Genomic DNA, 14,099 nt, shown 5'->3' with positions numbered 1-14,099 from the left:
AAAACAGAGAGACCATGTGCAGAAAACAAGTCAGCTGTATTTTTAAGAACATTGTTTACCATTTCTTCTGCTTCTGCATGCATGCTTTGACTGATTACAATACTCTCATCATCCGCAAAAGAGCTAATTCTGCTTTTTGTATATTAGACAGAAGATCGTTTACATATATGAAGAACAATACTGGACCTACCTAAGATTGAGCCTTTGGGGACACCACACAAGATTTCTGCTGTCACGACAACATCCCTGGACTACATTGGTTGAATTACTAAGTACAATTTCCTGCATTCTTTTGGTTAGATATGGCATTATCCATTTGATGGCTATACAATCAAACTCCTAAAACTTCAATTTATCTAGAAGAATATTGTGATTCACTTAGTCAAATGCCTTTGACAGGTCACAGAAAATACCAGCACTATTTTATTATTTAATGCTTGTAAAATATGGTGAGTGAACATGTAAATGGCATTCTCAGTAAAACAACTCTTCTGAAATCCAACCTATGATTTGCTGAGAATATTATTTTTGCTCAGGTGTGATACTATTCTAGAATAGATTACCTTCTGAAAAATTTTCGAAAATGATGTCAGCAGTGAAGCAGGTTGGTAGTTATTGACATCTCTCATATCACCTTTCTTATGGAGGGTTTGACAAGGGCATATTTCAGTCTCTGGAAAAATTGCTTGAGGTAGTGATGCATTACATATTTCAGATACGACAAGACTTATTATATGGGAACAAATCTTTAGTACTCTATTGGAAACACCATCAAAATCATATAAGCTTTTATATTTGAGTGAATGTATAATTTTCTTAATCTCAGAAAAAGTTGGTGATACATTCATATGACTGAAATCTATGAGGGTTGCTTTTTCAACATACTGCTGTGGTTATACTCTGTAACTGTTTGTCCCTATACTTTCTACTTCGTTTAAGAAATGATTATTTAATATATTTGCTACCTGTGACTCATCATTTATAGTCCTTCCACTCAGCTCAATAATTATGTTATCCTGTAATGTGGCTAGCTGTCTTCTCTCTCGTTCCACTACATTCCTTATAGCCTTAAGTCTGTTGTAAGAATTATTCATTTCTTACATAATGTGCACGTTCCTTGATTCTTTAATAACTTTTCTTAGTAATTTTGAGTAGTTTTTGTAGTATGCAACTGGAAAATCTACTTTTTCTCCCAACAGGCACAGTTCCCTTTTCCTTTCACAAGATATTTTATTCCCTCAAGTGATCCATAGTCTTTTACATGGCTGTTTAATGTCCTCTCTGATTAGCTTTTGCGAAAAGCTCTTTTCAAATAATGACATGACTTTATCACAGTATAGATTAAAATTTTATGTCAGCAATTGGCTCATTATATATTTCAACCCAGTTAATCTCCTGTAAACTATTCTTATAAATACTTGTCCTGGAGCCATTAATTATTCTAACTGATTTCCACTGAGGAGTATCCATGCTGTCCCACTGAGCAGTATCCGTGCTGTAGGACAATATCTTATCAACCCTAACTAACTATGCATCATTATCATGTTACTGGGTACACAGTCATTTTCTTGCTCTGAGTTTGACCAAAGAAAATACTATCAATAAGGGTCCTACTGTCTTTATCCACACATACTGGAAACTTAATTACCGAGATGAAATTGTAGGATCGAGACAATGTTTCCAGATCATTTTTCCTCAAAAATTTTCACAGTCCTTTAGATAATCTACACTGAAGTCACCACAGACTGATAACTGCATGCTGCTGCCTGACCGATAGCATAGTAAGGGATCCGGATTCCTCATTAACACTTCAAAATTTCCCAGTGGAGATCTACATACAGTTCCAATTTAAAAGTTCAGTATTTTTCAGTGCTGATTTACAAGTACACACTTCTATGTGCTCATAACTAGAAAATCTGCTTCTCTGATTGTTTTTGAGCTTGTGTTCTGTCTTAACATATCAAACAACTCCTCATCTTCCCATATTAGTTCAGTATGAGTAAGTTGCTGGAGTGTAATCTTTTTATATGTAACTTATCTAACCCTATGATTATGTATGATTATGTGGTGCTCAGATAGGCACACAATGCATATCTTTTCAGAGCGCTGTATATTTCTCAGACGGACAAGAAGCCCTTTTACCTAACTTATTAATCAACACTCTAATATTTTGATGAAATAAGCTAACTTTAATTTTCTGTGCATGGTTAAGCATTTTGGGAAGCTCTTCTGTTATTTTCACTTCTTTCAAAACAGGGTGTCTGAATCCTGATTCTAATCTCTCTGACACCAGTAACCATAGGGAACCTGCCTTGTGTGATGGTGGACACCCTTATATTATCTGCAAGAAACTCAGCCAACTTACCTTTTCCTCTCCTTTTCAGATGTAGGTCATGTCTAGTATATCCCCATCTCCTAACTGTAGCAACGGGCACTGCACTCGCATGAGATTTCATATCAATCAGCAGCAGCCTGCTCAACTCAGTGTTCTCATGCTCAGGGCTACCCATGGTGCTGCAGGACCTTGGTTGGTTGGTTGGTTTGGGGGATCAAAGGGACCAGACTGCTACGGTCATCGGTCCCTTTTTCCAAAGACAAAGAACACCCACAGAGAATAAAAACGAGGAACAGAATAGAACACAGACGAAACAGAACAAGAGAAACTCAGACAAAGACAAGACAAAACGAACTAAAACCACACAGAGTGTGACGGTGGTTGGCCGACCATAGAAATAAAAAAGGAAAAGTCAACCACTGAGAAACACATTAAAAAAAATCAGTTTAAAATCATAGGCCAAAGGCCAGAATCAACACAAAACAATAAAATAAAACAGAAACACTCAGATTAAATGATAAAATCCCCCTGCCCGAATAAAACGTAAAACTAAGTCAGCCATAGTGGAGTCGTCTGTTAAAAGGGCAGGGAGCGTATCAGGCAGCGCAAATGTCTGCCTGACCACAGCTAAAAGGGGGCAGGCCATCAAAATGTGGGCCACTGTCAAAGCAGCCCCACATCGACATAGAGGGGGGTCTTCCCGGCGCAGTAAGTAACCGTGTGTCAGCCGGGAGTGGCCAATGCGGAGCCGGCAAAGAACTACTGAGTCCCTGCGAGTGGCTCGCAGGGATGACCGCCACACAGCCGTCGTCTCCTTCACAGCACGAAGTTTATTGCGTGTCGTCAGTTCGCGCCATTCATCAGCCCATAGCGCCAAAATTTTGCGGCGGAAGACTGCCCGCAAATCAGTCTCTGGGAGGCCAACGTCCAGAGATGGCTTACTGGTGGCCTCTTTCGCCAGGCGGTCAACATGTTCGTTACCCGGGATACCGACATGACCGAGGGTCCACACAAAGACCACAGAGCGGCCGCTACGGGCAAGAGCATGCAGAGACTCATGGATAGCCAGCACCAGACGAGAACGAGGAAAACACTGGTCGAGAGCTCGTAAACCGCTCAGGGAATCGCTACAGATAACGAAGGACTCACCTGAGCAGGAGCGGATATGCTCTAGGGCACGAAAGATGGCGACCAGCTCAGCAGTGTAAACGCTGCAGCCATCCGGCATGGAACGTTGTTCGGAATGGTCCCCTAGAGTTAGCGCATAACCGACTCGACCAGCAACCATCGAGCCGTCGGTGTAAACAATGCCAGAGCCCTGATACGTGGCCAGGATGGAATGAAAGCGGCGGCGGAAGGCCTCTGGAGGGACTGAGTCCTTCGGGCACTGTGCCAAGTCGAGCCGAAGGCAAGGGCGACGCACACACCATGGGGGTGTATGCAAAGTAGCCCGGAAAGGAGGTGGAACAGTGAAAACCCGAAGCCCAGAGAGAAGCTCTTTGACGCGGACCGCTATTGTACAACCAGACCGGGGCCGACGTTCTGGCAGACGGACGACCGATCGCGGGAACAGGAGACGATAGTTAGGATGCCCGGGCGAGCTTAGAACATGGGCAGTATAAGCGGCCAGCAAACGTTGGCGTCGGAACCGCAGTGGAGGTACACCTGCCTCCACTAGTACGCTGTCCACAGGGCTGGTGCGGAAAGCACCAGTGGCAAGGCGTATCCCGCTGTGGAGAATTGGGTCCAGCACCCGTAACGCAGATGGGGATGCTGAGCCATAAGCCAGGCTCCCATAATCCAGGCGGGACTGGATGAGCGCCTGGTAGAGTCGTAACAGGGTAGAGCGGTCGGCGCCCCAGCGGGTGTGGCTCAAACATCGCAGAGCATTGAGATGCCGCCAACATGCCTGTTTGAGCTGCCGGATATGAGGCAGCCAAGTCAACCGGGCATCGAAAACCACCCCCAAAAACCTGTGGGTCTCCACCACAGCAAGCAGTTCGTCGGCAAGATGAAGCTGCGGCTCAGGATGGACTGTTCGGCGCCGGCAGAAATGCATAACGCGGGTCTTGGCTGCCGAAAACTGAAACCCATGCGCTACAGCCCAAGACTGCGCCTTGCGGATAGCGCCCTGTAGCTGACGTTCAACCGCTGCAATGCCAGTAGAGCTGTAATAAAGGCAGAAGTCGTCAGCATACAGGGAAGCGGAGACAGAATTTCCCACGGCCGCAGCAAGCCCGTTAATGGCTATTAAAAACAGACAGACACTTAAAACAGAACCCTGTGGCACACCGTTCTCCTGGACGTGGGAGGAACTATACGAGGCCGCGACTTGCACGCGGAAGGTACGACACGACAGAAAATTTCGGATAAAAATCGGCAGAGGACCCCGAAGACCCCATCCATGAAGCGTAGAAAGGATGTGATGACGCCATGTCGTATCGTACGCCTTCCGCATGTCGAAAAAGACAGCGACCAGGTGCTGACGGCGGGCAAAGGCAGTACGGATGGCCGACTCCAGGCTCACCAGATTGTCGGTGGCGGAGCGGCCTTTGCTGCAGGACCTCCACAAAACTCACATTTGTGTGTGTAGTTGCTAGTTCTATTTCATCCAGGTCACCCCTAATGCTATAATTTTCCCCACTCCACCTACTACAATAGCTTGATACTCTTTGGCAAAATCTTTGCACAAATGCCCTGTGTCCTCTGTCTGAAAGAAGAATGAAGTGGCAGACCATTTATCTGCAAAGAATATGCATGGCAAGAGAAGTGAGGCTGTGGTGCTTGAAGACTGGTCTATCACAGTGTTCAACATCTTGCATGGCATTTTCAGTATGACGAATGTTGCTGTCCACTAGGTTTCGTGATTACTCACATCATTTCAAAAAGCCAACCAAATCATTTTTGCACTGGAGATATTGCAGCTATCAGGCCAATTCAGATGACTTGTTTAGCTGTCTAATCAACACAGATGAGATCTGTGTTTATCACCACCACCCAGATGTGAAGGATCAAAGCAAGTGGTAAAAGAGTTGATTCACCTGACCATCAACGGGGAAATGATGCTGACTATGTTTTGGAACTGCTGTGGCGTGATGCTAACAGATTATGACCATAAGGTGCAAACCATCACAGCAGCACACTTCCAAAATTTGGTGACTGGTTGCAGAAGACTGTCAAAATTAAACGTCATAGGAAACTTGGGCCATTCAGCGCTCCTGTTAATAGAATTCTTCATAGGATAGTCACTGTCTCTTACACCAACATTATAGGCCAAGACTAGAACACTTTTTAAGGATTGTAGAAATACTGTCCAATCATCTCCAGGCTTAAATGCAGAAACTTCTCCTGACATGCACAACAGCACTCAGGGTGAACACATTGTTGCAACCAGGAGTAATATATTACACATTAACTTTATGAAATTACTACAGAAAAAAGTGGCACACGCTTCTTTATAGGCGACTGTGGTAATAAAGAGAACAGTATAAACAGTATGATAGAAACATGCACCTACAACAAAGAATAAGTAGAGCACTACATTACTTGTAACAATATTTCCAGGAATCGTGCAGGAAAGTCTCAGCTTCATTAGGTCTGTCTTGGCTTTGCTCAGACCTTCTCAGAACTGCTCAGCACAAAATTTCATTTAGCAGTGCACTACAACTTTATTTGTTCTCGCACCTTTTTGTCAGTGCAATTTTCTTCTGTTCAGCAGAATTGAGGTTGCAGCACTACTTATTCCCTACAAATTTCTCCCTGTACAAAGGCAGTTTATAAGCACAGTGGCTCTTGTAATAGAACATACAGACAAAACGAAACAATCTAGCAACACATCTTCACAAGCCCTCAAAAATGAGTGGGAATCGCAGATTTTTTTTCCATCGATGAGAATGATGACAATTCTCAGTCTATTATGCTGTGCATAATTGCTGGGCATCACAGATTTGTTACAGAATGGCATTACAACACAGTGTACAAAGAAATTAAAAATATATCTGGAAATGAAAGAGCAAATAGTCGGCAGACCTAAAGAGATGCAGTGCTGTGCTGCGAGCCGATTTCAACATGAGTTTCCTGCCGTAAATCATTGTATGTGGGTGTAGAAATTCTGTGTACAATGCATGACAAAAAAGTGAAGTACCCAGAAGAAGAAGAGGAAACAAAATGAAAAATCACAGGCTGAGAGGGTATATGATGTTACTTCGGTAACTAAAATTTTCAAAGCACTCAGAAGTATTAGCCTACTTATCGATATGAGATTGCACACTCTTGTCTGGATGTACTTTGTATACATTGCTTTGATTGGGAAGGATGTCACAGATAATGCTGTTGTATGTTCTCCTGTAGCAAGCTGGCTGACAACTGTTGTAACTTTTCTTTGTTATCCTGGATACTGCCATTGCTGTGTAACTGTCATGGCAGTGGATGCCTATAGGCAGTTAACTGTCAATGCCATCAAATTCGCTGCTTTATCAATTGCCAACTGTCATATCAGACATGACAGCTTCCAACGTATGTTCACAGTATTGACACTGATTTGCACGTGACAAACTGTTAGATTTGGTACCAATGAAAGACACAAAGAAAGGCATCAACCTGCTGAAAACCTTTTAAGTGGAAATTGAAGCCATTAGCCAGAACTTGAATATGTCAGTGGCAGTTACCACTGATTGAGTGTATGATCTTGTAGCATTGCTGACCAGAAAATTATAATGACCAACAGTCAATTTGTATAGTATGCATTGTTTTCTACATCAACAAGCACTTTGTGCTATATCTGCAAGTGTAGGGCATGTGATGACATCAGTGGTGTGAATAGTAAATCTCTTATGTCACCTGGTTTATTATATGGTCAGTCTGAAATATTCTTGATGGAAGCGAATGAAGATTATGGAGATGTTATAGATTAATGTGAAGTATATTGGTTAACTCAAGGAGTATGCTTGGAACAGTTTTCTGATTTCAGATATTTGTTCAATTTTTAAAGCAAAAAAGAAATCAGGAACCAAAATTAGAAGGTTCAGAATGAATCATAGATATTGCATTTTAGTGGATATGACTGTACAGTTGAACACCTTCATTAAGTCTTTGCAAAGGGAGATGCAACTCGACTCCAATTTGATGGAAAAAGTGGATGCATTTAAGAAGAAAATCACATTGCAGAACTAACAACTTCTGAGACAGAACACTGCCTACTTCCCTAAGTTATGCGATTTTAAAGAAAATGTTGATTTTGAATAATTTATTATAGTGTTGGAAGAAATACAGGTACAGTTTTCTAAACATTTTCAGGAGGTTTTCAATGTCACATCTGTTTTGGACAGTTTCCAAAACTGTTTCCTGTTCAAGCTGATACCACCTCTCTTCATTTGCATATGGAACTCATTAACGTGGAATGTAATTCCCATTGAGAAGATGTGTTCTTTTACACAAACTGTTCAGGAGTTATATGAACTTTCTCCTCGGAAAGAGCTTACAAGTCTCCATAATGAGGCTGTAAAAGACTTATATATGTTTCTATCCACAGATATGTGTTAAAGGTTTCTTTTTATTATGAAACTCAGGAAGTCATGATTATGTGGCAATCAAAGTGATGAAAATCTGGGAAACTGTCTTCATCTGTGGGAGTCGACAGTCTGTGCCAGATATAAATTTTGTACTGACTTCAGCAAACAAAAAATAATTAATATTGGTGAAAATCTGTTTTGTTTATGTTCTATGATGTTGAGAACTGTAGCCTTTCCAATGCCAGTAGCAAAGTTTTGGAAAGTAAAATCGCATCTGTATTACTGTATGACTATCCCATGGCACAGAACCCATACCACAGTTCCAAGTTGCCTATCTTATGGTTTCCAGAGGGGAGAAAAATTGATTTTCAATATTTTATACAAATAGTGATTAGATTTAAAAATTTAAAAGGCTCTCCTCATTAAGAGGTATAATTGACTGAACACAGTAAGACCAGTACTACAGTTATAAATTGTGTGTATGTCTTATTGCATCTTAACTCACCACACACAAATACCCAGACTACTTTCATCCATTATTTGAGAATGAGAGCACTTACTGACTTACACAAACTTTATACATTTTCTTGTACCAGCAGTGACAGTATAACACTGTTCTTCATAATTTTTTGTATAGCACTTTCAGATTTTTGAATTTTTTAATACATCCTAACATGAAACCATGCTAGATCCAAAATGTTCAATGTTTCTTGTGTGACTGTACTGCCACCTAGTGAGGTCTGTTCACTGAGACACTGCAACATGGTAGTGGAGGAAGTGTGTATACAGAGTTCTTGGTCATCCCTCTTTATGATCAAATTTCTGAAGAGGCCCAGCTATTCTTGAAGCAGACAGTAAGATACAAGTGCAAAATATTATACAGAGAAACCAGCAGAAATTTTACTGTATATGTTAAAGACATATATTTCAGTGTTGTACTCCCTGTCTGCATTAGCTAAACAGCACAGGAAGAAGGTGAGTTTAGTTGCTTTCACAGGTATTCAAGGTGAACTTTTGACATAAATATACTACCTGAGCTGATACTAGGATCAGCAACATGATACTCACTTTCAGAAACATCCTGCTGAAGAGAGTTTGTTGAGTGAACATCAGCAGACATTTGGTTGTCTCCATCTGATCTGTCTGCTGACATCAGTTTCTCATCACACAGCATGCCACTCACAGTTGTGTCCATATGTCCACTTTCCCTCCCATTTTCACTGTCAACATATTCAGTTTGTAATGAAGCATACCTGCTGCCCACTACACATCTTTCAGTAACATTACAGTTCATCAAGTTTTTACAAAACAAATTTTGACTACTATCCTCATCCAAAGATTGTTCTAGTCTTCCTGGAACAAACTTCTGCAATTGGGTTTTTGATTGATGCACTGAGGATTTTGAAGTAATCTCTTCCGACAACTCAGAGTTTCTTAATAACTCAACATCTGGAAAAAAAATAATTATATGATAAACACACTTAATCTGAGAAAGGAAAGTTCAAGATAGTAAAGAACATGGGCTGGCAATTAAGCATACCAAAAAAGTACTTTCCATCTCAAGTCAGACTGTCAATCTGTATACACTATTCAATTACAATTGTTCATGGCACCATGTACAAACAATAAATTTGCATCTTTATGACAAACTGCCTATTGGCTTCTGTCTCGGGTTCTTCGGCCGACGTTCATCTAATGATTTTTCTGACGTTTCGCCAGCACGAGTGGCTGGCATTGTCAAAGCTTCACCCTCCATTGCCGGTGGTGAACTGGAGCCGAGCTCGCGGGCGCAGACTATATGTACCTGGCGCGCCAACGTCCGAGGGCTTCTCCGCGGTCATTTCCGGTGCGGTTCTCCTCTTGCTACCTGCGACGGTCGTTCGCTGCAGTACGGGAAGCCAGGATCCGTTGACCTTAAGGCTTTCCTCTTTCTTGTTCAAACTGTTCGCGTGTTTTTGTATTTCTACAGCTTCTCTGAACAAGCGCGTGTGATAGTGGTTCTCTACAGCCAGAACTTCCGTGTCGGCGAATTTTATTACGTGGTCGGTCTCATTCAGTGCGTGTTCTGCCACGGCCGATTTCTCCACCTGCCCCAACCTGCAATGTCGCTTATGCTCCTTGATCCTGGTGTTAATGGATCGTCCAGTCATCCCGACATAAACTTTTCCGCATGTGCATGGTATGCGGTATATTCCCGACATTGAAAGTGGGTCTCTTTTCTCCTTCGCCGATCTAAGACACTCTTTGATCTTCCTTGTCGGTTTGAAGATCGTCTTTACGCCATGTTTGCGCAATATACGGCCGATTCTGTCCGTCACTCTGGGAATGTATGGCAGAAAGGCCGTACCCGACATTTCTTTTTCTGGTTCCTTACTTCGCCGAGTGTTTGGCTCAGTTACACTTCTAATATAATTTGTGGAGTACCCATTGCTCCTCAGGACTGTTTCCAGGTGTTGCATTTCTCGTTTGAGGTGTTGCGGCTCACATATTCGTCCTGCTCTCGTTACGAGCGTACTAATCATGCCCCTTTTCTGGCTCGGGTGGTGGTTTGACAGTTTGTGCAGGTATCGGTCCGTGTGAGTCGGTTTTCGATACACGCTGTGTCCCAGGTTTTCGCCGTCCCTTGTGACCAGCACATCTAGAAATGGCAGTTTCTTGTCCTTTTCTACTTCCATGGTAAATGTTATGTTGGCATGGAGGCTGTTCAAGTGTCTTAGGAAGTCACCGAGCTGTTCTTCACCATGGCTCCACACCACGAAAGTATCATCGACGTACCTGTACCACACCTTAGGTTTGCAAGTGGCCGAGTCCAGTGCCTGTGCTTCGAATTGTTCCATGAAGAAGTTGGCCACCACTGGACTGAGAGGACTACCCATGGCGACGCCTTCCAGCTGTTCGTAGAAGTCGCCATTCCACGTGAAATAGCTCGTGGTGAGACATGCATGGAAGAGCTTTCTGATGTCTAGCGGGAAAATGGAACCGATGTGCTCCAGAGCGTCACTGAGTTGCACTTTCGTAAATAACGAAACAACATCAAAGCTGACCAGGATGTCGTTTGGTGCAAGTTTCAGTTTCTTCAACTTCTCAATGAAATGTCCTGAGTCCTTAATGTATGTGTCGGTCTTCCCCACGTGTGGTTGGAGCAGAGAGGCCAAGTGTTTTGCCAGCTTATATGTCGGTGATCCAGGAGCGCTAACGATCGGTCTCAGTGGAACGTTGTTCTTATGGATCTTGGGTAATCCATACAGCCGAGGTGGTAGGGCTTCTGTGTTGCGCACCGGAAATGACCGCGGAGAAGCCCTCGGACGTTGGCGCGCCAGGTACATATAGTCTGCGCCCGCGAGCTCGGCTCCAGTTCACCACCGGCAATGGAGGGTGAAGCTTTGACAATGCCAGCCACTCGTGCTGGCGAAACGTCAGAAAAATCATTAGATGAACGTCGGCCGAAGAACCCGAGACAGAAGCCAATAGGCAGTTTGTCAACAAGTGGCCACGAAAGCCTCAACAATTTTGTATTGCATCTTTATGTTACTGACATCTCATTTCGTGATATGAAAGAAAACACAAGGAAAGTTAATACATGGTAAAATGAGAGAGGGTATAATACACGGAATTCTCAGATTGCTGAATTGGACAAAACTAGTTGCTACGGAGGTGACAAAATCAGCCACACTTCAGAACTTACTGACCTTATAAATCTGTGAAATACTTTTGAGTGTGGAAGTAATATGTAGTCTAAAAAATGCTTCATCAATTTGTGACTCAAATGCAAAATCTACTGAAAACTAACCCAGATCTCTGTAGATACATGTTTGATATCCGCCGCACTGCTGCCCACTTTGGACGAGCAGCCTCTCATTGGGCAAAGCCTGGCCAAAAGGATGGACATTTGACTTGGTAGCCACTGTGATCCATGCGTTGGCAGGGAGCTACCATGATGTGGAAGAAAGGAGTGGTAGTTCTGCAAGGTACGCAGGATAACTTCTGTGAAGTTTGGAAGGTAAGAGAAGAGACACTGGAGGGAGTAAAGATATGACGGCAAATCATGAGTTGTGCTTCAGCTGCTCAGTCAAAAGACTAATTACTTGCGAAAAGCAAAGAGACAAAGTTTGAATTCCCATCCAGTACAGAGTTTTAATCTACCAAGCAGTTTCAGAGTGGTTTATTCTCACTTTAATAAGCCTTGCCAAGTATATTTATATAGCCAGTACCTCCCACCAGCAGTTATTTTCCTGTCATGGCTATCTTTGAATAGTAATACCAGCATCTCCTTACTCCCCATGCAGTCTACACTGGGGGAGGGGATGGGAGGGGGGGGGGGGGCGGCGGCACAACCAACAATCACTACCAGCAACTGCCACATCAATGTCATAAACATATGCAACTGATCTTTAAATGTAGTATTTTTGAAATCGATACATAGCATCGCCAATCCCTATAGATCTCAAATGTCTGTCTGGAGAAACTAACACACAACAGCAAAGAAATTAGTCACCATGTCTTTCACCCTCTACCTATGCACGGGTTGTTCCTATGGCAAACATCCAATACATCTTTAGTTCAAGCAAAAAAGCAGATATGACCACTGCTTAGATTTTTGTTGCTTTGCATCAGAGCATTTTCTATCACTTCACAAGACTTCCGAGTCTTGCGTATCGAAAACAGATGTCACACGAACATTAAATGGTCGCTGTTCATGAAATTTGCCAATTATCTGGGTGCATAGTGCATCCTGTGTGGTCTTGTTGGTAAATCGCACCAAATCCCGCCATTCCATATACCACTGGAAGGTTGATACCAAATGAAGTAATTGCCACACTGAGCTGTGTAAGTACAATTCGGGACACGCCCTCATATCTTTACTCTCACCAGTGTCTGCTCACCCACCTTCCAAACTTCACAGATGTTCTCCTGCACACCTCGCACAACTACCACTCCTTTCTTCCCCATCATGGTAGCTCCCTGCCGATGTGTGGATCACAATGGCTACCAAGTCATAGGCCCATCCCTTTGGCCAGGTTGCGCCCAAGGGAAGACTCCTCACCCAGAGTAGGCAGCATCGTGGCAGGTATCAAACATTTATCTGGAGAAATCTCTTCCCTCAATAAACAAAGAAATGGTTCTATCTGAACCAAACCAGTGGATCCACCCAGTCTTGAACCATACTCTCTTGCTAGAAACTTTGTGACATACTGTCAGCATAACACCACATAAGAGCCTAACCATATTAAATTTTAACTGGAACTACACACTCCATGCAGATGAAGAATTATGAGGTAACTTTGAGAAGCAAGGGGGAGTCCCTTTCGTAAGTTGTGTACCTCTGCCCATGTAAGATAACAAGGTTGGCAGCAGAGCATTAACCCTCACTTTTGAGAGGGATTCACTTCCTGAAAGGGTTGAAATCATGGTTGACCACTGTGATGTGACGGTGTATTTCCCCACACCCAATTCAGTGCTCTAAATGAAAATGCTCCTGGTAGACATCTATCGGTTATGCCAACAACATAATATTCGGGACTTTCTGAAAACTTGCAATGTGAATAACCATCATTTTGTCTCAATTGTGTAGATAATCACCCCCCCCCCCTCCCCCCCTTCCTCAAAGTATGCTACCTTAATTAAAGAATGTAAAATCCAAAAACTCCAATTTCCTCTCATGCTCTGGCACCCAAGGACCTAAGATTGCTTTCATCACATCCCACTGGTACAGAATATTGCCACTTCCGTGGCCAGGTTAGCAACAGTACCTCGAGTGCTTATTCTGTACATTCTCTCGAAGTCAACCTCTGGTAGCGACACAACTACATTAGTCCCTCCGAGAGCAAGACGCCCCTCTTGTTATTCCTGCAACGCATCTTTATGGACTCCCTGCACTCAGTCAGAGAAGCATCATTATCGTCTCCAGAAACATGCAGACCAGTGGCCCAACACCAGCCAGTGGTTGGAGACAGACTGTCAGTCCCAGAGCCACCTGTTCCTATCCTCATTATTTCCTACCCACACAGCACACACACCCTCACAAGAGTCCTGACTCACAAATGTAGGTAAGGAAAATTTAGGGAGAAGACTACTCTGGTGAGCTCAGAGGAGACAGATTCTCCCCTCTCACCAGTCATCCCCTCCCCCAATTCACTTGGACTCATGGACTCAGAACCTATCTTTGCCAATGATATTCCACCATCACTGTATCAACAGTGATCCTGGAGTGCGACCTATGCTATTGGTCCCTTAATGCCTAACTAGGATGCCGT

General features: G+C 43.2%; 1 protein-coding gene across 1 annotated transcript in view; it reads right to left on the bottom strand.

Annotated features, from left to right (window-relative positions):
- LOC126249214 (uncharacterized) overlaps positions 1 to 14,099 on the bottom strand; it is a 255,126-nt gene that overhangs the window by 119,784 nt on the left and 121,243 nt on the right. Inside the window, exon 6 of the mRNA XM_049950868.1 lies at positions 8,914 to 9,294. Coding sequence (XP_049806825.1) covers positions 8,914 to 9,294 — 381 coding nt within the window. The remainder of the gene's footprint in view (positions 1 to 8,913; positions 9,295 to 14,099) is intronic.

This window comes from Schistocerca nitens, chromosome 3 (assembly GCF_023898315.1).
Source record: "Schistocerca nitens isolate TAMUIC-IGC-003100 chromosome 3, iqSchNite1.1, whole genome shotgun sequence".
NCBI classification, from domain to species: Eukaryota; Metazoa; Arthropoda; class Insecta; order Orthoptera; family Acrididae; genus Schistocerca; species Schistocerca nitens.
Note: the sequence above shows the minus strand (reverse complement) of the source record. Positions and strands in the feature narration are given on the sequence as shown.